A 27618-nucleotide genomic window follows, 5' to 3' on the forward strand; every position below is an offset into this window, starting at 1 on the left:
CACGGGGGGCTCGCAGTCAACCCCCATTTTACTTTAACATGTTTTGTCCTCTGTCTCCCCCTTCTAGACTGTGAGCCCACTGTCACAGAGAATAAATATCACTCTATTTATTTTACTTGTACATATTCTATTTATAATAATAATGATAGTAATAATGGGATTTATTAAGCGCTTCCTCTGTGCAAAGCACCGTTCTAAGCGCTGGGGGTTTTACATGGTGATCAGGTTGTCCCACGGGGGGCTCGCAGTCAACCCCCATTTTACTTTAATATGTTTTGTCCCCTGTCTCCCCCTTCTAGACTGTGAGCCCACTGTCACAGAGAATAAATATCACTCTATTTTACTTGTACATATTCTATTTATAATAATAATGATAGCAATAATGGGATTTATTAAGCGCTTCCTCTGTGCAAAGCACCGTTCTAAGCGCTGGGGGTTTTACATGGTGATCAGGTTGTCCCACGGGGGGCTCGCAGTCAACCCCCATTTTACTTTAATATGTTTTGTCCTCTGTCTCCCCCTTCTAGACTGTGAGCCCACTGTCACGGAGAATAAATATCACTCTATTTATTTTACTTGTACATATTCTATTTATAATAATAATGATAGTAATAATGGGATTTATTAAGCGCTTCCTCTGTGCAAAGCACCGTTCTAAGCGCTGGGGGTTTTACATGGTGATCAGGTTGTCCCACGGGGGGCTCGCAGTCAACCCCCATTTTACTTTAATATGTTTTGTCCCCTGTCTCCCCCTTCTAGACTGTGAGCCCACTGTCACGGAGAATAAATATCACTCTATTTTACTTGTACATATTCTATTTATAATAATAATGATAGCAATAATGGGATTTATTAAGCGCTTCCTCTGTGCAAAGCACCGTTCTAAGCGCTGGGGGTTTTACATGGTGATCAGGTTGTCCCACGGGGGGCTCGCAGTCAACCCCCATTTTACTTTAATATGTTTTGTCCCCTGTCTCCCCCTTCTAGACTGTGAGCCCACTGTCACAGAGAATAAATATCACTCTATTTTACTTGTACATATTCTATTTATAATAATAATGATAGCAATAATGGGATTTATTAAGCGCTTCCTCTGTGCAAAGCACCGTTCTAAGCGCTGGGGGTTTTACATGGTGATCAGGTTGTCCCACGGGGGGCTCGCAGTCAACCCCCATTTTACTTTAATATGTTTTGTCCCCTGTCTCCCCCTTCTAGACTGTGAGCCCACTGTCACGGAGAATAAATATCACTCTATTTATTTTACTTGTACATATTCTATTTATAATAATAATGATAGTAATAATGGGATTTATTAAGCGCTTCCTCTGTGCAAAGCACCGTTCTAAGCTCTGGGGGTTTACAAGGTGATCAGGTTGTCCCACGGGGGGCTCGCAGTCAACCCCCATTTTACTTTAATATGTTTTGTCCCCTGTCTCCCCCTTCTAGACTGTGAGCCCACTGTCACAGAGAATAAATATCACTCTATTTATTTTACTTGTACATATTCTATTTATAATAATAATGATAGCAATAATGGGATTTATTAAGCGCTTCCTCTGTGCAAAGCACCGTTCTAAGCGCTGGGGGTTTACAAGGTGATCAGGTTGTCCCACGGGGGGCTCGCAGTCAACCCCCATTTTACTTTAACATGTTTTGTCCCCTGTCTCCCCCTTCTAGACTGTGAGCCCACTGTCACGGAGAATAAATATCACTCTATTTCTTTATTTTACTTGTACCTATTCTCCCACCCGCCTTCCTCCCTCCGCCCCCGCACGGCTGGATTCGGTGGCGGAGGCGCGGTGAGGGGGCCTCGGTGCTGCCCAGTGGGCGGTGGCGTGCGTGTCTCCCGGCATGCAGCGCGGCGGCGGTCTTGCTCGTTGCCCTGGGCAGCCATGGTGGGCCCGGTGGCTGGGCAGGCCCGTTGGCAGGCCTGCCTGTGGCGGGCCCTGAGGGCCGCCGAGAAGCGGCTCCCCCGGTGCCCACCCCCGGGACGCCCTCCTGCGTGGCCGAGGCCGGGCCCCTGGGCAGCCTGGAGGCCGGGCCCGGTGTGCCCGGGGCTGCGGGTCCTGCTGGTCCCCCACAGAGCCGCCAGGCCCCAGGCCCGGGCCCCCCAAGGGCCGCTGCCCGGCCCCGCCAAGCCCCTCACCCCCGCCCAGCAAGGTAACAGCCGCGGGGCCCAGGGCGGGACACGACACTCAGTCACTCAGTCCCATTTATTGGAGGCCTTCCCAGACTGAGCCCCTTCTTTCCTCTCCCCCTCATCCCCCTCTCCATCCCCCCATCTTGCCTCCTTCCCTTCCCCACAGCACCTGTATATATGGATATATGGTTGTACATATTTATGACTCTATTATTTATTTATTTTACTTGTACATTTCTATCCTACTTGTTTTGTTTTGTTGGTATGTTTGGTTCTGTTCTCTGTCTCCCCCTTTTAGACTGTGAGCCCACTGTTGGGTAGGGACTGTCTCTATGTGATGCCAATTTGTACTTCCCAAGCGCTTAGTACAGTGCTCTGCACGTAGTAAGCGCTCAATAAATACGATTGATTGATTGATTGATTGATTGATTGGGCGCCCACCGGACTGAGCGCTTGGGACGGGCAACTTGGCCACATATCCCAGACGGTCCCTCCCCGACGGCGGGCTCACAGTCTAGAAGGGGGAGACAGGCGACGAAACCAAACCACATTAATCAATCAATCGGTCGTGTTGATTGAGCGCTCACTGTGTGCAGAGCGTCATCATCGTCAGTCGTCTTTATTGAGCGCTTACTGTGTGCGGAGCACTGGACTAGGCGCTTGGGACGTACAAGTTGGCAACGTGGAGTGGCGGTCCCTACCCAACAGTGGGCTCACGGTCTAGAAGGGGGAGACTGGACTAAGGGCATGGGACGTACAAGTTGGCAACGTGGAGTGGCGGTCCCTACCCAACAGTGGGCTCACGGTCTAGAAGGGGGAGACTGGACTAAGCGCTTGGGACGTACAAGTTGGCAACGTGGAGAGGCGGTCCCTACCCGACGGCGGGCTCACAGTCTAGAAGGGGGAGACAGACAACAAAACAGAACATATTAGTCAATCAGTCAGTCATGTTGATTGAGCGCTTACTGTGTGCAGAGCACTGGACTAAGCGCTTGGGACGTACAGGTTGGCAACATCTAGAGACGGTCCCCACCCAGCAGTGGGCTCACAGTCTAGACGGGGGAGACAGACAACAAAACATATTAATCAATCAATCAGTCGTGTTGATTGAGCGCCTACTGTGTGCAGAGCACTGGACTAAGCGCTTGGGACGTACAGGTTGGCAACATCTAGAGACGGTCCCTACCCAGCAGTGGGCTCACAGTCTAGACGGGGGAGACAGACAACAAAACATATTAATCAATCAATCAGTCGTGTTGATTGAGCGCTTACTGTGTGCAGAGCACTGGACTAAGCGCTTGGGACGTACAGGTTGGCAACATCTAGAGACGGTCCCCACCCAACAGTGGGCTCACAGTCTAGACGGGGGAGACAGACAACAAAACATATTAATCAATCAATCAGTCGTGTTGATTGAGCGCCTACTGTGTGCCGAGCACTGGACTAAGCGCTTGGGACGTACAGGTTGGCAACATAGAGAGACGGTCCCCACCCAACAGTGGGCTCACAGTCTAGAAGGGGGAGACAGAGAACAGTCAATCAATCAATCAATCAATTGTATTTATTGAGCACTTACTGTGTGCAGAGCACTGGACTAAGCGCTTGGGAAGGCCAAGTTGGCAACATGGAGAGACGGTCCCTACCCAGCACTGGGCTCACAGTCTAGAAGGGGGAGACAGACTACAAAACAAAACATATTAATCAATCAATCGTATTTATTGAGCGCTTACTGTGTGCAGAGCACTGTAGTAAGCGCTTGGGACGTACAGGTTGGCAACATATAGAGATGGTCCCTTCCCAGCAGCGGGCTCATAGTCTAGAAGGGGGAGACAGACAACAAAACAAAACACATCAATCAGTCATGTTGATTGAGTGCTTACTGTGTGCAGAGCACTGGACTAAGCGCTTGGGACGTATAGGTTGGCAACATCTAGAGACGGTCCCTACCCAACAGTGGGCTCATAGTCTAGAGAAGGGGGAGACAGAAAACAAAACATATTAATCAATCAAAAGTATTTATTGAGCACTTACTGTGTGCAGAGCACTGGACTAAGCGCTTGGGACGTACAGGTTGGCAACATAGAGAGACGGTCCCCACCCAACAGTGGACTCACAGTCTAGAAGGGGGAGACAGACAGCAAAACACTCAATCAATCAGCAGTATTTATTGAGCGCTTACTGTGTGCAGAGCACTGGACTAAGCGCTTGGGAAGTACAAGTTGGCAACATGGAGAGACGGTCCCCACCCAACAGTGGGCTCACAGTCTAGACGGGGGAGACAGACAACAAAACATATTAATCAATCAATCGGTCGTGTTGATTGAGCGCTTACTGTGTGCAGAGCACTGGACTAAGCGCTTGGGACGTACAGGTTGGCAACATAGAGAGACGGTCCCCACCCAACAGTGGGCTCACAGTCTAGAAGGGGGAGACAGACAGCAAAACACTCAATCAACAGTATTTATTGAGCGCTTACTGTGTGCAGAGCACTGGACTAAGCGCTTGGGAAGGCCAAGTTGGCAACATGGAGAGACGGTCCCTACCCAACAGTGGGCTCACAGTCTAGAAGGGGGAGACAGACTACAAAACAAAACATATTAATCAATCAATCGTATTTATTGAGCGCTTACTGTGTGCAGAGCACTGGACTAAGCGCTTGGGACGTACAGGTTGGCAACATCTAGAGACGGTCCCCACCCAACAGTGGGCTCACAGTCTAGAGAAGGGGAAGACAGAAAACAAAACATATTAATCAATCAATCCAAAGTATTTATTGAGCGCTTACTGTGTGCAGAGCACTGTACTAAGCGCTTGGGAAGTCCAAGTTGGCAACATATAGAGACGGTCCCTACGCAACAGTGGGCTCACAGTCTAGAAGGGGGAGACAGACAACAAAACAACATATTAATCAATCAATCAGTCGTGTTTATTGAGCGCTTACTGTGTGCAGAGCACTGGACTAAGTGCTTGGGAAGTACAAGTTGGCAACATAGAGACGGTCCCTACCCAACAGTGGGCTCACAGTCTAGAAGGGGGAGACAGAGAACAGAACATATTAGTCAATCGTATTTATTGAGCGCTTACTGTGTGCAGAGCACTGTACTAAGCGCTTGGGAAGTCCAAGTTGGCAACATGGAGAGACGGTCCCTACCCAACAGTGGGCTCACAGTCTAGAAGGGGGAGACAGACAATAAAACAAAACATATTCATCAATCAGTCGTATTTATTGAGCGCTTACTGTGTGCAGAGCTCTGGACTAAGCACTTGGGAAGTGCAAGTTGGCAACATGTAAAGACGGTCCCTACCCAACAGCAGCGTGGCTCAGGGGAAAGAGCCCGGGCTTTGGAGTCAGAGGTCATGGGTTCAAGTTCCAGCTCCGCCAATTGTCAGCTGTGTGGCTTTGGGCAAGTCACTTAACTTCTCTGTGCCTCAGTTCCCTCATCTGTAAAATGGGGATTAAGACTGTGAGCCCCCGTGGGACAACCTGATCACCTCGTAACTTCCCCAGCACTTAGAACAGTGCTGTGCACATAGTAAGCGCTTAATAAATGCCATCATTGTTGTTGTTGTCAACAGTGGGCTCACAGTCTAGAAGGGGGAGACAGAACAAAACATATTAATCAATCGTATTTATTGAGCGCTTACTGTATGCAGAGCACTGTACTAAGCGCTTGGGAAGCACAAGTTGGCAACATATCGAGACGGTCCCTACTCAACAGTGGGCTCACAGTCTAGAAGGGGGAGACAGACAACAAAACATATTAATCAATCAATCAATCAATCGTATTTATTGAACACTTACTGTGTGCAGAGCACTGTACTAAGCGCTTGGGAAGTCCAAGTTGGCAACATATAGAGACAGTCCCTACCCAACAGTGGGCTCACAGTCTAGAAGGTGGAGACAGAGAACAAAACATATTAACAAAATAAAATAAATAGAATAAATATGTACAAGTAAAATAAATAGAGTAATAAATATGTACAAACATATATGCATATATACAGGTGCAGTGGGGAAGGGAAGGAGGTAAGGTCGGGGGGAGGAGGGCACCTACCCACCCACCTGGGGACTCGGCGTGGGCAGACACTGTGTCTGCTCAGCGTGGCTCAGTGGCTAGAGCCCGGCCTTTGGAGTCAGAGGTCATGAGTTCAAACCCCGGCTCCGCCACTTGCCAGCCGTGTGACTTTGGGCAAGTCACTTCTCTGGGCCTCAGTTCCCTCATCTGCCAAATGGGGATGAAGACTGTGAGCCCCCCGTGGGACCACCTGATCACCCTGTAACCTCCCCAGCGCTTAGAACGGCGCTTTGCACATAGCAAGCGCTTAATAAACGCCATTATTATTATCATCAATCGTATTTATTGAGCACTTACTGTGTGCAGAGCACTGTACTAAGCGATTATTATTATTATTATTATTATTACTATCCCAACGCTTGAGAACAGCCTGGCTCAGTAGAAAGAGCCCGGGCTTGGGAGTCAGAGGGCGTGGGTTCTAATCCCGGCTCCGCCACTTATCAGCCATGTGACTTTGGGCAAGTCACTTCGCTTCTCTGGGCCTCAGTTACCTCATCTGTAAAATGGGGATTAAGACTGTGAGCCCCACGTGGGACAACCTGATCACCGTGTATCCCCCCCAGTGCTTAGAACAGTGCTTTACACACAGTAAGTGCTTAGCAAATACCATCGTTCTCTGGGCCTCAGTGACCTCATCTGTAAAACGGGGATTAAGAATGTGAGCCCCACGTGGGACAACCTGATCACCGTGTATCCCCCCCAGTGCTTAGAACAGTGCTTTACACACAGTAAGTGCTTAGCAAATACCATCATTCTCTGGGCCTCAGTGACCTCATCTGTAAAACGGGGATTAAGAATGTGAGCCCCATGTAAGACAACCTGATCACCGTGTATCCCCCCCAGTGCTTAGAACAGTGCTTTACACACAGTAAGTGCTTAGCAAATACCATCATTCTCTGGGCCTCAGTGACCTCATCTGTAAAACGGGGATTAAGAATGTGAGCCCCATGTAAGACAACCTGATCACCGTGTATCCCCCCCAGTGCTTAGAACAGTGCTTTACACACAGTAAGTGCTTAGCAAATACCATCATTCTCTGGGCCTCAGTGACCTCATCTGTAAAATGGGGATTAAGAATGTGAGCCCCACGTAAAACAACCTGATGACCTTGTATCCCTCCAGCACTTAGAACAGTGCTTTGTACATAAGCGCTTAACAAATACTTTTTTTTTATTTTAGGGAGGTAGCATGGGTCAGTGAAAAGAGCCCGGGCTTGGGAGTCAGAGGTCGTGGGTTCTAATCCCGGCTCTGCCACTTGTCAGCTGTGTGACTTTGGGCAAGTCATTTCACTTCTCTGTGCCTCAGTTACCTCATCTGTAAAATGGGGATTAAGACTGTGAGCCCCATGTGGGACAGCCTGATTACCTTGTATCCCCCCCCCCCCCCCCAGTGCTTAGAACAGTGCTTGGCACATAGTAAGTGCTTAACAAATGCCATTATTATTCTTATTATTATCCCAGTGCTTAGAACAGTGCTCAGCACATAGTAAGCACTTAACAAATACCATCATCATTACAGTGTCCCGCACACAGTAAGCTCTCAGTAAATAGGATTGATTGAATGATCGGACCTGCAATAAATCAACCACACCATAGTATTTATAATAATAATAATAATAATAATAATAATAATAATGGTATCTGTTCAGCGCTTACTATGTGCCTAGCACTGCTCTAAGCGCTGGGGAGGATACAAGGTGATCAGGTTGTCCCAAGCGGGGCTCACAGTCCTTATCCCCATTTTACAGATGAGGTAACTGAGGCACAGAGAAGTGAAGGGACTTGCCCAAAGTCACACAGCTGATAAGTGTCGGAGTTGGGATTAGAACTCACGACCTCCGACTCCCAAGTCCGTGCTCTTTCCACTAAGCCACGCTGCCTCTCGAGCACTTTATCGAGCTCTTGCTGTGTGCACAGCACTGTACTAAGCGCTAGGGAGACAATACAGCGGCGTTGTAGACATGTACCCTGCCCGCAACGAGCTTATATATTTTTAGTTTAACGTTAGGTTCAGAGCTTCCTGCATGCACATTCAACAGCCAAGAGGACCAAATAACCCTTTGGTCGTGGAGTAGTATAATAATTGTGGTATTTGTTAAGCACTCACAATGGGCCAAGCAAAGGGGGAGATATATAATAATAATAATAATAATGATGGCATTTATTACCTCCTTCCCTTCCCCACAGCACCTGTATATATGTATATATATTTGTACATATTTATTACTCTATTTATTTTACTTGTACATATCTATCCTATTTATTTTATTTTGTTAGTATGTTTGTTCTCTGTCTCCCCCTTTTAGACTGTGAGCCCACTGTTGGGTAGGGACTGTCTCTATATGTTGCCAATTTGTACTTCCCAAGCGCTTAGTACAGTGCTCTGCACATAGTAAGCGCTCAATAAATACGATTGGTTGATTGATTAAGCGCTTACTATGTGCAAAGCACTGGGGAGGTTACAAAATGATCAGGTTGTCCCACGTGGGGCTCCCAGTCTTAATCCCCATTTTGCAGATGAGGTGACTGAGGCCAGAGAAGTTAAGATATGGATATATCTGGAGACCAGACACAGCCCCAGACCTACACGAGGGTCGAGGTTGGAGGACAACGGGTGTTTAATTTCCATTTTACAGCTGGGGAAACTGAGGCACAGTCGCAGAGCAGGGATTAGAGCCCAGGTCTTCCTGTCTCCCTTTCCTTGGGCTTTTCCCCGTGGCCACTCTGCTTCACAGTGAAATTAAAAACACTGGAACACATTAAGGATCAGGAGTGAAAGTAACTATGGGAATTAGTCGTGTTATTTATTTGGGTCCCTTTTGAAAAGTCACAAGGATTTAGACTCTGCAGATCATCAGTGGCATTTATTGCACACAGCTGGTATTTAGCACTTTTCACATGGCAAGCACAGGGATAAGTGCAAGAAAACAATAATAATTATGGTATTTGTTAAGTGCTTTCTACGTGCCAGGCACTGTACTAAGCGCTGGGGTGATTACAAGCAGGTCAGATGGGAAAAAGTCCCTGTCCCGCATAGGGCTCACAGTCTTAATCCCCATTTTACGGCTGAAGTAACTGAGGCTCAGAGAAGTGAAGCGACTTGCCCAAGGCCGCACAGAGCACAAGTGGCAGAGCTGGGATTAGAACCCAGGACCTTCCCCTCCCAGGCCCTGGTTCTATCCACTAGGCCGTGCTGACTTCTTCAATCAATCGATCGGATTTATTGAGCGCTTACTGTGTGCAGAGCACTGTACTAAGCGCTTCGATCGGGTCAGGCCAGAGTCAGGTCAGACACAGCCCCCCGTCCCCTGTTGGAGAAGCAGCGTGGCTCAGTGGAAAGAGCCCGGGCTTTGGAGTCAGAGGTCACGGGTTCAAATCCCGGCTCTGCCAACTGTCAGGTGTGTGACTTTGGGCAACTCACTTCTCCTGGCCTCAGTTCCCTCATCTGTAAAATGGGGATTAAAACTGTGAGCCCCCCATGGTACAACCTGATCACCTTGTAACCGCCCCAGCGCTGAGAACAGTGCTTTGCACATAGTAAGCGCTTAACAAGTACCATCATTATTATTATTGGACTCCCAATATAAGAGGGAGGGAAAATAGGTCATCTTGCGGCTACTTTTACAGATAGGGAAACTGAGGCCCAGAGAGGCAGGTCCGGAGGAGCCCAGACCAGCAGTAAGCGCTCAATAAATACGATTGATTGATTGATTAAGCGCTTACTATGTGCAAAGCCCTGGGGAGGTTACAAGGTGATCAGGTTGTCCCACGTGGGGCTCCTAGTCTTAATCCCCATTTTACAGATGAGGTGACTTGAGGCCAGAGAAGTTAAGATATGGATATATCTGGAGACCAGACACAGCCCCAGACCTACACGAGGGTCGAGGTTGGAGGACAACGGGTGTTTAATTTCCATTTTACAGCTGGGGAAACTGAGGCACAGTCGCAGAGCAGGGACTGCCAGCCAGTCCCACACCCTTTCCACTAGGCCGCAAATGCAGATAACCTGGATTATTTTTCTTTTTTTAGATCTTGGCCTGGTTTTATATTTGTTGTCCAGATCATTTACATTCACAGGCACGTACTACGAGACCTCAGTCAGTGGTATTTGTTTTATATTTGTTGTCCGGATCATTTACATTCCTAGGCACATACTACAAGACCTCAATCTGTGGTATTTGTTGAGCACTTACAGTGTGCAGAGCACTGTACTGAGCACTTGGGAGAGTACAGGCAGCATGGTGTAGTGGATAAAGCAGACTGAGCCCCTTCCTTCCTCTCCCCCTCGTCCCCCTCTTTATCCCCCCCATCTTACCTCCTTCCCTTCCCCACAGCACCTGTATATATGTATATATGTTTCTACATATTGTTTTTTACTCTATTTATTTTACTTGTACATACCTATTCTATTTATTTTATTTTGTTAGTATGTTTGGTTTTGTTCTCTGTTTCCCCCTTTTAGACTGTGAGCCCACTGTTGGGTAGGGACTGTCTCTATATGTTGCCAATTTGTACTTCCCAAGCGCTTAGTACAGTGCTCTGCACATAGTAAGCGCTCAATAAATACGATTGATGATGATGATGATGATAAAGCATGAGCCTGGGACTCAGAAGGCCATGGGTTCTAATCCTGGCTCCGCCACTGCTGGGTGGCCTTGGATAGTCACTTCACTTCTCTGGGCCTCAGGTGCCTCATCTGTAAAATGGGGATTGAAACTGTGAGCCCCACGCGGGACAGGGACTGTGTCCAACCCGATTTGCTAGTATTCACCCCAACGCTTAGTACAGCGCCTGGCACATGGTGAGCGCTTAACAAACACCATTATTATTATTACAGTGTAACAGTTGATCGACACATTCCCTGCCCACAAAGAGCTTACCTCCTTGCCCTCTTCTGGTGAAACTTCTCAGCCAAGTTAGAGTCGTCATCATCATCATCATCAATCGTTTTTATTGAGCGCTTACTGTGTGCAGAGCACTGTACTAAGCGCTTGGGAAGTACAAGTTGGCAACATATAGAGACAGTCCCTACCCGACTGTACAGTCTAGTTACATCATCCTGATGTGTAACTAGATATAATAATGATGGCATTTGTTAAGCACTTATTACGTGCAAAGCACTGTTCTAAGCGCTGGGGAGGATACAAGGTGATCAGGTTGTCCACGCGGAGCTCACAGTCTGAATCCCCATTTTACAGATGAGGGAACCGAGGCACGGAGAAGTGAAGGCCTTGCCCAAAGTCACACAGCTGCCAACTGGCGGAGCGGGATTTGAACCCATGACCTCTGACTCCCAAGCCCGTGCTCTTTCCATGGAGCCACACTGCTTCTCTAGATATACGGATCAAAATTGTGTCCAGGTTTTGTTCCATCTGATCTGACACTGACCTGATTCTAAAATGAAGAATAAAATCAGATAGGATTACGCTGTATTGAAAGAAGGAAAAAAAACCTAGTTCATCTTTTTCACAAATTATCCAATGCAGTGCCTCTTCTTTTATTGAAAATATATCTGGTAAAATAGGCCAGGGAACAATTGTATAGGGTAGCAGATGAGACAAGTTTCCCGTCTCCTAAGATGTTATCGCACTCAAAAACAGTAAGCAGCCATGGGAAGCCGTGTGGCCTAAATAGAAAGATCCTGGGAGTCAGAGGACTTGGGTTCTAATCCCAACTCACCACTTGCTCACTGTGTGAACTTGGGTAAATCACTTAACTTTTCTGTCTCAATTACTTTATCCGTAAAATGGGGATTTAGACTGTGAGCCCCCCCGTACAAGTTGGCAACATATAGAGACGGTCCCTACCCAACAGTGGGCTCACAGTCTAAAAGGGGGAGACAGAGAATAAAACCAAACATACTAACAAAATAAAATAAATAGAATAGATATGTACAAGTAAAATAAATAGAGTAATAAATATGTACATACATAATATACAGGTGCTGTGGGGAAGGGAAGGAGGTAAGATGAGGGGGATGGAGAGGGGGACGAGGGGGAGAGGAAGGAAGGGGCTCAGGTTTGGAAGGCCTCCTGGAGGAGGTGAGCCCACTGTTGGGTCGGGACTGTCTCTATATGTTGCCAACTTATACTTCCCAAGCGCTTAGTACAGTGCTCTGCACACAGTAAGTGCTCAATAAATACGATTGATTGATTGATTATGAATTGTGTCCAACATTCTGTCTATCCCAGCACTTGGTATAGTGTCTGGCATATAGTAAGCACTTAACAAATCCCATTTAAGAAAAAAGGCAATCATATTTTCATAGTATCAAGCCCCAGGGTGAGTTTACAGTGGTAGGATTTAAGGCACTGGGGAGCTGGGACAGCAAACTAGGGTTTTCCCCTCTTTCCCATCACCAACAGCACTACCTGGGTGAAGGCCCTAGAATCTCATGCTTGCCACTCTTTTTTATAAAGCAAAAATGCAGCCCAAATCGTTCAGTAGACTTTTGATTTTCATATTAGATCTACTATTACTTGATTGCCAACTTGCGAATGACACCACACAACTTTGGCTAGCCGACTTCTTTTTTTATGATAATAATAACAATAGTATCTGTTACGCATTTACTCTGTGCCAAGCACTGTACTAATTAAGTGCTGGAGTAGATACAAGCATAATAAGCACTCATATGGGGCTCACAGAGGAAGTAGGAGGGAGAACGGGTATTGAATCCCATTTTGCAGATGAAGGAACTGAGGCACAGAGAAGTGAAGTGACTTACCCAAGGTCAGATAGCAGGTAAACGGCAGAGCCGGAATTAGCACGCAGGTCCTCTGATCCCCAGGCCGTGCTCCCCTCCCCACAGCACCTGTATATATGTACGTATGTTTGTACAGATTTATTACTCTATTTTATTTGTACATATTTATTCTATTTATTTTATTTTGTTAATATGTTTTGTGGTGTTGTCTGTCTCCCCCTTCTAGCCCGTGAGCCTGCTGTTGGGTAGGGACCGTCTTTCTATGTTGCCAGCTTGTACTTCCCAAGCGCTTAGTACAGTGCTCTGCACACAGTAAGCGCTCAATAAATACGATTGAATTGAATTGAACCAGTGTCGAGATTAGAATCCAAGACCTCGGCCTCTCAGACCCCTGCTCTTTCCGCTAGGAAATGTAGAACTTTTCCTTCCAAAAGCCAGCCTGCCTTCTTTGTGGCAGCTTGGTTGGAGGGAAGGGCTTGGCTTGGCATCACTGACCCCTTCCTATGCAGAACTAGGATTCACCAGGTAGTGTGTGGGTGCCCAGGGGGTGGGGCAGGTCATAATAATAATTTGGACATTGACATCAGTGGAAAGAGCCCGGGCTTTGGAGCCAGAGGTCATGGGTTCAAATCCCAGCTCTGCCAATCATCAGCTGTGTGACTTTGGGCAAGTCACTTAACTTCTCTGTGCCTCAGTTACCTCATCTGTAAAATGGGGGTTAATAATAATAATAATAATGACATTTATTAAGCGTTTACTCTGTGCAAAGCACTGTTCTAAGCGCTGGGGAGGTTACAAGGTGATCAGGTTGTCCCATGGGGGGCTCACAGTCTTAATCCCCATTTTCCAGATGAGGGAACTGAGGCCCAGAGAAGTGAAGTGACTTGCTCAGAGTCACACAGCTGACCCATGGTGGAGCCAGGATTTGAACCCATGACCTCTGATTCCAAAGCCCATGTTCTTTCCACTGAGCCACGCTGCTTCTCTAAGACTGTGAGCCCCACGTGGGACAACCTGATCACCTTGTAACCTCTCCAGCGCTTAGAACAGTGCTTTGTGCATAGCAAGCGCTTAATAAATGCTATCATTATTATTATTATTACAATGTGCTGTGCCCTGGGGCTCAATGTGTTATTCCCATTTTACAGGTGAGGAAACTGAGGCCCAGTGGCTTGCCCAGTGCGACACAGTCAGCTGGTGGCGGCGTTGGGATTCGAACCTGTCTCCCGCCTCCCATTCCCATGCCCTTTCCAGTAGGCTGTGCCAGCCATTGGGGGGCTTTGCAGCAATCAGTGAGAGACCCCCAACCTCTTTTCCTTATTGTTTCCAATCCAAACCCGGTCCATTCTGCCCTGGAGCCGGGGCCCCGGTGAGACTATGGTGGAAACTCCGAGCTCTAAAAGTAGGCAGACCAGAAAAGCATCAGAAATGGAAACAAGTAAGCGCTCCTCCCTATCCTGCCTCCTAGCACTGCATCTCAGGGCCTCCATGAGGGATCTCGTTGAAATCTCGGATGGTCACTAAAGCAGGTAGGGAATAAATAGAGAGGAGGGAAAAGTGGGATTGGGGGAAAGTCAGAAATCAATCAATCAATCAATCGTACTTATTGAGCGCTTACCGTGTGCAGAGCACTGGACTAAGCGCTTGGGAAGTAGAAGTTGGCAACATACAGAGACGGTCCCTACCCAACAGTGGGCTCACAGTCTAAAAAATCTCCAGAAATGCCCATGCCTCTGCTGGGCAGATTTCTCATGGACGCGTATGTGTGTGTGTTTGTGAACGTGTTGCCCCGCCATGCTGCCGGGGGTCACTATGGGGGTCCCTCTAACTCTCGCCTTCCTACACCCGATGGGCAGCTTTGGTTTTGGAAGAGTAAGTCCTGGGGAGAAGTGAGCAGTATGAGCACACGCCTGGGAGTCAGAAGGACCTGGGTGCCAGTCCCGGCTCCATCACCCGTCTGCTCTGTGACCTGGGGAAAGTCGCTTCACTTCTCTGTGCCTCAGTTCCCTCCTCTGCAAAATGGAAATTCAGACCGTGAGCCCCATGTGGGACATGGACCGTGTCCTACTTGGTTTTCTCATGTCTGCCCCAGCGCTTAATACAGTGCCCGGTATATCATAAAGCACCTAACAAATACCATTATAAAAAGAAAGTTGGGGGAGAATACACGCTTCAGGAAGTACCGCTTGGTCACTGCGAGGGTGTTCCCGTGTTCTCCCACCCCTAGACAGAAGGCAACTGGGCCCACTGTTGGGTAGGGACTGTCTCTATATGTTGCCAACTTGTACTTCCCAAGCGCTTAATACAGTGCTCTGCACACAGTAAGCGCTCAATAAATACAATTGATTGATTGATTGGTTCGGTGTGCTGTATTGATGGCGTCACGCAGCAATTCACGTGATGTCATCTGTGTCTCAGGTCATCTGACAGGTCTAACCCTGGGCTCAGGCTTTGGTATGTGCATCCCTGATTCTGGAATCATTGGCCAGCAGGAGTGAGTTCAGACCAATTTGGAAAGGGAAAAAAAAAAATCTTTAAAATGGCTCAATTTGGAAAGGGAAAAAAAAAAATCTTTAAAATGGCTTACCTGTTTGCACTTTCAGGGCATCCAAACAGTGAGAACTCAGTATTTACTTGGAATGTGTTTGTTTTTGTTTTCTCTTGTTACAGTGAAAGAAGCTGGAAGGGATTTTACGTATTTGATAGTGGTGCTCGTTGGAATCAGCGTCACAGGTTACCGAACCGCAAGTCCATTAGGCGAACATTTTCTCCGCTTGTCGCAGTGCAATCCGATTTGATTTTCTATTGGTTTTCCTTTGATCTTAGGTGGCTTGTTCTATGTGATTTTCAAAGAACTTTTCTCTTCATCCAGTCCTAGTAAGATTTATGGCGATGCCCTAGAAAAATGCAGAGCTCATCCAGAGGTTAGTTTTTACGGTTGGGTTAACAGGAAATAACGAGGCAAAAGACCGTATTGAGAAATAATAATAATACTTCCAGTATTTAAGTGCTTACTGTGTGGCAGGCACTGTACTAAGTGCTGGGGTGGATACAAGCAAATCGGGATGGACACAGTCACTGTCCCATACAGGGCTCACAGTCTCGGTCCCCGTTCTACAGATGAGGTCACTGAGGCACAGAGAAGTGAAATGACTTGCCTGTGGTCACACTGCAGACAAGTGGATTTGAACCCATGACCTTCTGACTCCTGGGCCTGTGCTCTGTCCACTATGCCGTGGTGGAGCGCAGCTCCCAGCTGATCTAGGGTTTTGACTAGCTGGCTATTTGTTCTTAGTACAGTTGCAACCCAGTTAGTGCCTTTGTTTCAAAGTAGGGATGACAAGGCTTTCCTCCTTCCAGCCCATAAATTGTGGCACGGTTTTCCAAAGGAAGCAACAAGATAAATTCAAGGAGGTGGGGGTGCTGTTATTAACAATGGACTTCTCATTTTCTCCGCTTGGACAGCCTGTCCTTGGAATGATCCAAGGCGTGCCACGTAAGTGTTTGCTTCCTTAGTCGCAAAGCAGACTGAAAGGAAATGAAGGAGCCAAGTGCTCCAGGGCACCACATTCAAGTCAGATTGTCCTCTTAAGGAGCTGAAGAACATTCGACCGGAAAGCAAATCCACAGTCAGAGGCCGCTCTCGGGACATTAACGGCGAGGAGAGAGCCCCGCGTCCTTATTCTTGTCTACGGAGCTGAGTAGGCTTTGGGAGCCAAGCCCTTAGCTCCAGGCTGGTGGCCAACCGGAGAGCTTGGCCAGTGAACTGGCTCGTGGTCGGGATTGCATTTTGTGGAAGCAACGTCCTCTAGAATGTGGGACATGAGCATCATTCTCTAGCGTGTCCCCTCTGGGGACTTTCTCATAGAGATGTGTTTATCTACACTGCAGATATACCTGGAGCTCTAGCACGTGGGCAAACATGAGGTGTCAGTGTACATGGTGAGACCCATTGACCGTCCCTTACTGGGGATGCAGAGTCCAGTTCACTGGAACTTAATCCTTGAATCCTTTTGAGAGACACAAATTCCCCAAGTGCCTAAGCGACCTCGTGGAAGTAACATTGGCCCTTGGGCGAGTTAAATTAACGCCGCCATTGCCTCAAGCACCCTAATGGCAACGAGTGGCCTGAATAAGGTAATACAGCTTTCCCAGGTGACCAGCTTCCTCCGGTGAAGAGTTCCGGGCGCGTAGAGATTTGCCCAGTGAAACCAGCTTAATTGTAAATGCTGTCGATTTCAGTACTACCCGCTCTGTATACCCAATGCAAAGTCAAACCAAAAGTAATAAAGCAGACGTAATGGCATGTAGCAGCGTGACTGAAAATCGTAAGGTGTGCTAAAGGTGGCAGAAATTCTCCAGTAGTTTTCATTTCCTGGGAGATAAAGATTTTTTTTCCATTAATGTCTTATTATCTGGTTTCTCCTGAAAAGTATGTTTCATTGGAGAAAAAGTAAATTGTTTACTGAGACATAATCTCTATTCTCATAGGTAATAGGTGTTTTTGGTGAGCCCATTAAAGGTTATGGAGAGACAACAAGACGGGGTAGAAGACAACATGTCAGGTACCTGTATAAATCACAAAATAACTACGGCAGATGAACAATGAAACCACCGAGGAGGCGCCTTTGCCTAAATTAAATATCCAGGCGGATTTCACACCATCCCTTAGTAGTCTTCCTAGTTAATCTTCCTTTCGTCCAATAAATAGTAATATTATTATGCAATTACAACAAGTGAAACATTGTACTAAGCGCTGGGGAGAATACATAGAGCTGGATTCAAACACAATTGGCCCAGAGGGTTTTCATAAGCTGAGGAAGGGCAGGACAGAGTGGAGGGAAAAAATGACAGGCTAAAATTCACCCATTTGAAAACGCAACAGTAAAAATTACTGCATGGTGGAGAGCGTTCCTCGTGTTACTCACCGCACTGGAGGGGACGTTTTGGTCTGAACCGCCACAATTTCCCGACGCCATAAAAGTTACAAAGGCAGCTTCTGCCCACCTTGTGCCTGAGAGGGGAGTGGAGGGTCAATTCCCTGGTAGTGGGTGGAAGAATGGGAGTTGCGGAGGCCACTCTTCTGCCTCTGTCTGGCAATCAGTGGTCTTTATTGAGATTTTATTCTGTTTGGAACACTGTCCTAAATGCTTGGGAGAATACAAAAGAGTCGGTAAACGTAATCCCCGCTCTGAGGGAGCTAACAGTTTAGCGGGGAAGACAGACATTAAAATAAATTATATGTAGAGAATAAGGATAGGAAACATAAGTGCTGTGGGGGTGGATTGAGTACCTAAGTGTTGAGAGGGTGGAACTAAGTGTATAGGTGAAGCAGTAGGGAAGGCAAACAGTTTACTCAGGGAGGAGATATGACTTAAGTAGGGCTTTGATGATGGAGAGAGGGCTGGTTGGTCAATTATGAAGGGCGAGAGAGTTCCAGGCAGGAGGTGGTAATAATAATAATAATAATGATGGTATTTGTTAAGCGCTTACTATGTGCAAAGCACTGTTCTAAGCGCTGGGGAGGTTACAGGGTGATCAGGTTGTCCCACGTGGGGCTCACAGCCTTAACCCCCGTTTTACACTTGAGGTCACTGAGGCCCAGAGAAGTTAAGTGACTTGCCCAAAGTCACGCAGCTGACAAGGGGCAGAGCCGGGATTTGAACCCCTAACCTCTGACTCCAAAGCCCGGGCTCTTTCCACTGAGTCGCGCTGCTTCCGTAGGTAAGATGTGAGCAAGTGGTCGACAGGTGGTGAGGTAAGAGCAAGGCTCAGAGAGCAGCTTATTGTAGAGGGCCAAAGTGGGGAGGGATGCTGACTGAGTGCCTTGAATCCAATGGTGAGGAGCTTCTGCTTGATGCAGAGGTGGATAAGCCACCATTAGAGGTACTTGAGGAGCGGGAGGACATGCACAGAACGGTTTTTAAGAAAAATGATCCAGGCAGGAGAATCAAGTGTGGCCTGGAGAGGGGGGAAGCTGATGCAGTGGTCAAGGTGGGGGCTGATAAGTGCTTGAACTAGTGTGGCAGCGTTAAATAGAAAGGGAGTGAGTTCTGGGGATGTTGTGGAGATAGAATTGACAACACCGTGACTGAATATGCAGGATGAAGGAGAGAGGCGTCAAGGACAATTCCAAGATTTCAGGCTTTGTGAGACAGGAAGGATAAGGGGGTTGTCAGCAGTGATGGGAAAGTTGCAGGGAGGACAGAGTTTGAGAGGGAAGATGAGTGCAATTAATTAGTGGTATTTATTGAGTGCTACTATGTGCAGAGCACTGTGTTAGGCACTGAGAGAGAATACACAGATGGGAATTAGACATGGTCCCTGTCCCTTGGGAGGCTCACAATCTCAGACAGATACCTTTAAACTGCTCTAAACTTAAAGCCAAATGATACAGAAATAAAAGAAAAACATGATTTTTAGCTCAGGGAATAGGCTTTCGCCTCATTCAGTGTACAGATCTTTGCAGAAAGAGAATGTATCATGCTCCGCAAAAAATACATGCATCTTTGCTTCAGGCAGTGTGAGGTGCCTTAAAGCATCTGACCAAATGATTTTGGAGAACTATGTAATTGATGCTTTGGGGTTTTTGTTTTTTTTATCTTTGGGGCGGAAACATAGAAGTTCACTTACTAACTTACTGCAGTCCAGTCATATCCTGACTTGACTACTGCATCAGCCGCCTCACTGATCTCCCAGCCTTTAATCCCTCCCCTTTCCAGTCCACACTTCAGTCTGCTTCCCAGATCATTTTTCTACAGCATCATTTTGGAAGCATCATCCTACTCCTCAAAGACCTCTGATGGTTGATGATTCTTCTCCAATGAAGCAGAAACTCCTGATTTTTGCCTTGAAGACACTCAGTCATCATTCTCCCTCCTACTTATCCCCTCATCTTCCCTAACTGCCACTTCAACACTTTTGTGCCACCTAAGAGCTGAAGTACACTCAACCTCCCATATCTTGTCTTGTGCCGTCGAGTCATTTCCAACTCCTATTGACACCATGGCCACATCTCTTCCAAAACACCCCACTCTCCATCTGCAGTCGTTCTGGTAGCATATCCATAGAGTTTTCTTGGTAAAAATACAGAAGTAGTTTACCATTGCCGCCTTCGGCACAGAAAACTCGAGCCTCCTCCATCAACTCTCTCCCATACCGCTGCTGCCCAGCGTGGGTGAGTTTTGATTTGTAGCAAATTGCCTTCCACTCTGTAGCCACTGGTCAGGCTAGGAATGGAATGGGTATGCCTCTGCTTGACTCTCCCTCCCATAGCTGAGACTGGTAGAGGACTGGAAATTCTCCAGATGCGACCCTAAGAGGGGACAACTTCCCATAGCAATGATATAATTCTCCCCATTTCCTTCTCCTTCCTACTTGTGATTTATTTTAGCTAGATTGTACCCTCCTTGAGGACAGGGATTGTGCCTTCTAATCCTCTTGTACTCTCCCTCTCCGGTACTCACTAACTATTATTGACTGATTCCCAGGTTTCTCAGGAGAATGTCTTCCTAGATGAGAGAGGCCAGGAAATGCTGTCCATATGAAATTATCTGACATTGGCATTCACTGCTTTGTTCGTGGTGCATGGAGGGGAGAATAATGGGTTAGAAACCAATACTGTCTTAGGGGAGGAGGAGAGATGGGAATTTGGGGCACCAGAACTACAAGTACAGCAGTTCATAAACTTGGTTCTGGCTTAACAAAAGGAAATTGGCCCTTTCCCTAATTTCCCCCAGACATAACTTGTACAAATAAATAGGGCACAATGCTAGCCAACAATTTTTTTCCAAGGGGATATTTTCCTGGGCATCAGGTGCTTGAAGTAGCTACTGCCAGATAAACACCGTCCCGCTCATACACAAACACACTCAGCCAGGAAACACTTGTCCCTCACCCATCATCCCATTGTTTGTGTCTTCTTGACGGAGAAGTGTCGGTGAACAATTTTTGCCCAACTTGAAAATAGTTCTCAGTTCACCTGATAAACATGTCCTCCGAAATGTAGTAAAGACACACTAGGTGGCTCTTGTGCTTAAATAATCCCACCTAGCATGCAAGAGTGAGTTCCTGTCTTTACACATTCAGAAATTATTCCCAGTAGGTATTTCTTCTTAGCAGTTGCCTCCAGTAAAATCTTGAGAATCTAAGAATTTTTCCTGGTCATCGCAGAATCATCTTCCAGGTAGAAACGCTGCAGTTAGGCCCATGCTCTGTCCACTAATCCACGCTGCTTCTGTGGACTCTTAAGTTCGTGGGCAGGAAATGTGTCTGTTATATTGTCCTATTGTACTCTCCCAAGTGCTTAGCACAGTGCTTGCACACAGTAAGCGTCCAATAAATATGATTGATTGATTAAAGGAGATATGATAAATGCCCTTTCTTTCTCTTTGTTTATGAGCTCCTATGCCTGATCTGATTAGATCATCTCTTGTCTACTCCAGCGCTAAGCACACTGCTTCACCTAGAGTAAGGAACAAATAAATAAACAAACAAATAAATGCGTGAACTAACTTTAGCGGTAGTAAATATGCAGGAAACGAAAAAGACGTTTTCTTTACAGTCACGTGGAATATGTAAAAGACGGCACAAAGCGCATGCGGCTGAAATTCTACATTGAGGGGTCAGAACCAGGGAAGCAAGGAACAGTGCACCTTGAAATGAAAGAGGTAATGGAATGGACATTGAGGGTCAGCGAGTGACTTCCCTGTTGAAATTCTCGGAGGGGAGTCGTCTACTGTGAAATCTGGGGTGGTTTTTTTTGTTTATTTTCAGAACCTTGAAAGCGGCAGATACGAATATCGCTATATCTTTGTGGATGTCGATGCCTATCCTAGAAGAACCATCATTATTGAAGACAACCGATAACAAGGTCATTAGCAAACCCAACTGGCCTGATACTTTGGAGTGAGGGTTGGTGGATACAGAATCACAGTACAACTTCTCTGCTCATATCAGCTCTCTCTGGAAATCAATTGAGTAGGAAAGAAAAATGTCTGCATCACAATCAGGAGTGTTCTAATGGGATGTTGTACCACACTGAAAGAAATAGGATTTGGAGCAAAAAGCCTTAAAAAAAGAACCTCCGCTTATCACAGTGGATTTTTAGTCATGAACAGTATTTCTGGTGCCTTTAACTAGATCTTCCAAAATGTAAGGGTTTGATTTTTTTTTAAGCGTAGTCACAGAAATAAAGAAAATGAATTGTAAAAGCTCATGATTTTTTCATTTGTGTCCATTCTATTACAGCTATGAATTAACAATAGTGAGTTTATCATGACCATAAAGGATATTCTGTTAAAATCAAGATTTGAGTCTCACTGTTCGTTCACGTTTTGATTTGACTGGGTACTTGCGTATTGAAATTTGAAGCCAGGTTCCAGGTGAAAATCAGTGGTATTGACCGGGTGTTTACCACATGTCTAGCTGTTCTAAGAACTGGTGTGGATAAAAGTTTCCACACCATCTGATCCCTATCCTCCAAACCTGGGTCTGCCACTCTGGCATTCTCTCCTGTTGTCTCGGGAAGGCTGAGTGCTTGGGAAAATTGGTAGACATGTTCCCTATCCACAAGGACCTTACAGTCTAGAGGGGGACCTACATACATGCTGGGAGGCCAAAGGTGGATATCAAATGCTTAGGGGATGTAGTTCCAAGGGCATAGGTGTGGCCGAAGGGAGGGCAAGTGGGGGAAATGAGGGGAATAGCTTTCTGCAGTGGGGTCCAGTGAGTTCAGAAAACACCCCTGAAACAATGGGCCCAACCACAGACTATGCAGCCTTTTCAAGGGAAAAGGAAAATGACGGGAAGGCAGAACTGGCCTGGGAGGAAAGAGATCAGAAGGGAGTAGCAACTTGTATAATAGTAATAATTATGATACTTGTTATGTGCTTACTATGTGCAAGCGCTGTTCTAAGCACTGGGGTAGATACCAGTTAATCAGGTGGGATGCAGTCCCTGTCCCCCTTGTGGCTCACGCTCTCAATCCCCATTCTACAGATGAGGCCCAGAGAAGTTAAGTGACTTCCCCAAGTTCACACAGCAGACGTGGCGGAGCCAGTATTAGAACCCAGGTCCTTCGGAGTCCCAGGCCTATGCTCTATCCACCAAGCCACACTGCTTCTCAAACTCTCCACCTTTGCACCCATAGGCACTTGGGAAACAGGAGGGAGGGTGGCTCAGAGCAGGACACACTCACAAAACTGCACTTATGCACCATAGGCACTTGAGAAACTGGAGAGACAGTGGCTCAAAGCAGGACACATGTATATATGTGTGCACGCACATGCACACACACATACATACATATCCCTCACCTCCAATTCTACACCCGTAGGCAAATAGGAAACAGGAGGCAAGGGTGACCCAGGAGGACACGCTCAAGCGGAGACACAAACACACACATGCACACATTCCATGAGAGTCAACAGGTCGGATCCTACCCCCCCGCCACCCCTCCTCCCCCCATGGAGGGTAGTATGAACCCCAGCACTTAGAACAGTGTTTGACACATAGTAAGCACTAATAAAAGAAGGTAGGGGAGAACAATAGAACTATTGGGAAAATGGGCAGGAAAGGAAGGGGATGACTTTTCTAAGCCAGGAAGAGGGGAGAATGTGAAATCAATCATCATCATCAATCGTATTTATTGAGCGCTTACTATGTGCAGAGCACTGTACTAAGCGCTTGGGAAGTACAAATTGGCAACATATAGAGACAGTCCCTACCCAACAGTGGGCTCACAGTCTAAAAGGGGGAGACAGAGAACAAAACCAAACATACTAACAAAATAAAATAAATAGAATAGATATGTACAAATAAATTAAATAGAGTAAAAAAAATGTACAAACATATATACATATATACAGGTGCTGTGGGGAAGGGAGGGAGGTAAGATGGGATGGAGAGGGGGACGAGGGGGAGAGGAAGGAAGGGGCTCAGTCTGGGAAGGCCTCCTGGAGGAGGTGAGCTCTCAGCAGGGCCTTGATCAATCAATCAATTGCATTTATTGAGCACTTACTGTGTGCAGAGCACTGGACTAAGCACTTGGGAAGTACAAGTTGGCAACGTATAGAGACGGTCCCTACCCAACAGTGGGCTCACAGTCTAGAAGGGAGAGACAGAGAACAAAACACAACATTAACAAAATAAAATAAATAGAATAGATATGTACAAGTAAAATAAATAGAGTAATAAATATGTGCAAACATATATACAGGTGCTGTGGGGAAGGGAGTGAAAGGGTAGATAGTTGGAAATGGGGATAGGTAGAATGGAGAGGCAAGGGGGGAGAAAGTACAGAAGAAGAAGAATCATGGCATTTGTTAAACCGTTACTATGTGCCAGGCGCATGGTGGCACATAGAGAAACAGAGTGGCTCAGTGGAAAGAGCACAGGCTTGGGAGTCAGAGGTCGAGGGTTCAAATTCCTGCTCCACCGTCAGCTGTGTGACTTTGGGCAAGTCACTTAACTTCTCTGGGCCTCAGTTACCTCATCTGTAAAATGGAGATTAAGACTGTGAGCCCCACGTGGGACAACCTCATCACTTTGTATCCTCAGCACTTAGAGCAGTGCGTGGCACATAGCGCCAAACAAATGCCATCATCATTATTATTATTAAAACAGCACAATGGGCTGCATGCTCAATCAGTGTCATTGATTGATTAAAATTGTATCCATGAAACCTTGATTATCTCTTTAGGGTGTTTTATGAGGTAGGCCAAATCTGAGGTTTACAAATACTGGCTTTAGAGCAATTATTGAGTGTTTCCTGTGTGCAGGGCACGGTATTAAGTACTTGGGATGGTAAAATTCAATGGAGTTAGTAGACACGCTCCCTGCCCAACAGAAGCTTACAGTTTAGAGGGGGAGATGGGCACTAAAATAAAATATGGATGGGTACATCAGGGCTGAGGGTGGGGTGATTATCAAGGGCTTAAAGGGTACAGATCCGAATGCCTGGGCAACGCCGAAGGAAGAGGGAATCCAGGAAAGGGGGCTTAAATGGAGAGCAAGTGGGGCCTTTTGGAGAAGATGTGATTTTTATAAGGCTTTGAAGGTGGAGAGAGTGGTAATCTGTTGTTTATTAAGGGGAAGGGAGTTACGGGCCCAAGGAAGGACATGGGTGAGGGATCAGTGGAAAGAGCACAGGCTGGGGAGCCAGAGGTCATGGGTTCTAATAATAATAATAATGGCATTTATTAAGTGCTTACTATGTGCAAAGCACTGTTGTAAGCGCTGGGGAGGTGACAAGGTGATCAGGTTGTCCCCCGGGGGGCTCACAGTCTTCATCCCCATTTTACAGATGAGGTAACTGAGGCCCAGAGAAGTTAAGTGATTTGCCCAAAGTCACACAGCTAATTGGCGGAGCCAGGATTTGAACCCATGACCTCTGACTCCAAAGCCCGGGCTCCTGTCCACTGAGCCACGCTGCTTCTCTAATAATAATAATGGTATTTGTTAAGCGCTTACTGTGTGCAAAGCACTGTTTTAAGCGCTTGGGGAATACAAGGTGATCAGGTTGTCCCACTTTGGGCTCACAGTCTTAATCCTCATTTTACAGATGAGGAAACTGAGGCCCAGAAAAATTAAGTGGCGTGCCCAAGGTCACACAGCTGACAAGTGGCGGAGTCGGGATTCAAACCCATGACCTCTGACTCCCAAGCCCATGCTCTTTCCACTGAGCCACGCTGCTTCTCTGCTCTGCCACTTGTCAGTTGTGTGACCTTGGGCAAGTCACTTAACTTCTCTAGGCCTCAGTTCCCTCATCTGTAAAATGGGGATGAAAACTGTGAGCCCCACGTGGGACAACCTGATTACCTTGTATCTACCGCAGCGCTTAGAACAGTGCTTGGCACGTAGTAAGCACTCAACAGATACCAAAATACCAACATTATTATTATTATTGTTATTATTGGTGGCGAGTTCAAGATACAGTAAGTGTGTTGGCGTTAGAAGAGCGAAGTGTGTAAGCCGGATTTTAATAGGAAATCAGCAAGGTAAGATAAGAGGGGGTGAGCTGATTAGTACCTTCATCATAATCAATCGTATTTATTGAGCGCTTACTGTGTGCAGAGCACTGTACTAAGCGCTTGGGAAGTACAAGTTGGCAACACATAGAGACAGTCCCTACCCAACAGTGGGCTCACAGTCTAAAAGGGGGAGACAGAGAACAAAACCAAGCATATTAACAAAATAAAATAAAATACCCATAGTAGGGAATTCCTGTTTGATGTGAATGTCAACGGGCATCCACTGGTTCTTTCTGATGAGTGGGGAGATGTGAATTAAAAGTTTTTTTAAAAGAAAACAGTTTGGGCAGCAGAATCGAGTGGGGAAAGACAGAGGGCAGGGAGGTCGGTGAGACTGTCTATATGTTGCCAACTTGTACTTCCCAAGTGCTTATTACAGTGCTCTGCACACAGTAAGTGCTCAATAAATACGATTGAATGAATGAATGAATTTATATAAGAGCTTGAATCAGCGTAGTAGCAGTTGGGATAGACAGGAAAGGGTGGATTTTAGAAATGTGAAGCTAGAACGGGATTTGGTGACATCAACTATGTGGGTTGGATAAGAGATGAGTCGAGGACAGTGCCAAGGTTTGCAAGACAGGATAGGGGCGTTGTCTACAGTGATGAGAAAGATGGGGCGGACAGGGTTTGGGTGGGAAGTTGACATGATAAGTGTGAGGTGTTGGCGGGTTTGTTACCGCATTGTGCTTTCCAAGCGTTTAGTACAGTGCTCTGCACACAGTAAGTGCTCAAGAAATACGATTGAATGAATTGAATGAATACCATCCAAACAGATGTCCTGAAGGTAGAAGGAAATGCCATAGTGCAGAGGAGAGAGGTAGCTTGGGGAATCATCTTTTTTTAAATGGTATTTTTTTAAGCACTTACTATGTGTCAAACACGGTTCTAAGTGCTGTGTAGAAATCGTAGTTGAAGTCCTGGGCAAATGAGTTGCCCAGAACAGTGCTTTGCACGTAGTAAGCGCTTAATAAATACCATCATTAATTAATTAATTAATGAGTTCTTGAAGGATGTGGGTGGAGGTGGAGAATAGAAAGGGATCCAGACCTGAGCCTTGAGGGACTCACAAAGAGCGTGGGAGGCAGAGGAGTAGCCTGTGAAAGAGACATGAGCAAGTTTGAAAGCAGTGGGGAGGAATCAATCCATCAATCTTATTTATTGGGCGCTTACTATGTGCAGAGCTCTGTCCTACGCATTTAGGAGATTACAATATATCAGAATTAGCAGCCATTGGGAAGTGAATCACTGACAAGGGTGGTGAGGGAGAGGCTAAATATTTTGATAAGGTGCAGAGGGATGAGGTCAGATCACAGAAAGTGGATTTTGAGAGGAGCCAGGAGATCTTTTGAGACACTTCTAGGAAAGATAAGGGGGAGGAGCGGGGAATGATTGGAGAGTCACATCCAAAACAGAACTTCTTATCTTCCTACCCAAACCCAGTCTGTCCCCTTCGTTTGCCTTGACTGCAGATAATACCACTACCTTCCCTATCTCACAAGCTCATGACCTTGGCATTATCTCGACTCCTTTCTCTCACACAATCTACGTATTCAGTCTGTCACCAAATCCTGTCGATTCTACCTTCACAGCATTGCTGAAACCTGTGCCTCCCTCTCCGTCCAAGATCACCTTGACTACTGCAACTGCCCCCGTCTCATCCAAG

The 27618-nt window shown here is 46.6% G+C and overlaps 1 protein-coding gene and 1 non-coding gene across 2 annotated transcripts; one reads left to right on the forward strand and one right to left on the reverse strand.

Moving 5' to 3' along the window:
* The first annotated feature begins 1881 nt into the window (after positions 1-1881).
* On the forward strand, positions 1882-22138 carry TIMM21 (translocase of inner mitochondrial membrane 21). The gene is made up of 6 exons (XM_038746465.1): positions 1882-2160; positions 15592-15654; positions 15748-15845; positions 17413-17486; positions 21485-21590; positions 21697-22138. The coding sequence occupies exons 1-6, from the start codon at positions 1893-1895 to the stop codon at positions 21787-21789; spliced, it is 702 nt and encodes a 233-aa protein (XP_038602393.1). The 5' UTR covers positions 1882-1892; the 3' UTR covers positions 21790-22138.
* LOC119929209 lies at positions 20109-20246 on the reverse strand. Its single transcript, XR_005451345.1, has one exon. It is a non-coding gene; the product is annotated as a small nucleolar RNA SNORA7 (small nucleolar RNA).
* Positions 22139-27618: the final 5480 nt, after the last annotated feature.

Source organism: Tachyglossus aculeatus, chromosome 5, assembly GCF_015852505.1.
Source record: "Tachyglossus aculeatus isolate mTacAcu1 chromosome 5, mTacAcu1.pri, whole genome shotgun sequence".
Classification (NCBI taxonomy): domain Eukaryota; kingdom Metazoa; phylum Chordata; class Mammalia; order Monotremata; family Tachyglossidae; genus Tachyglossus; species Tachyglossus aculeatus.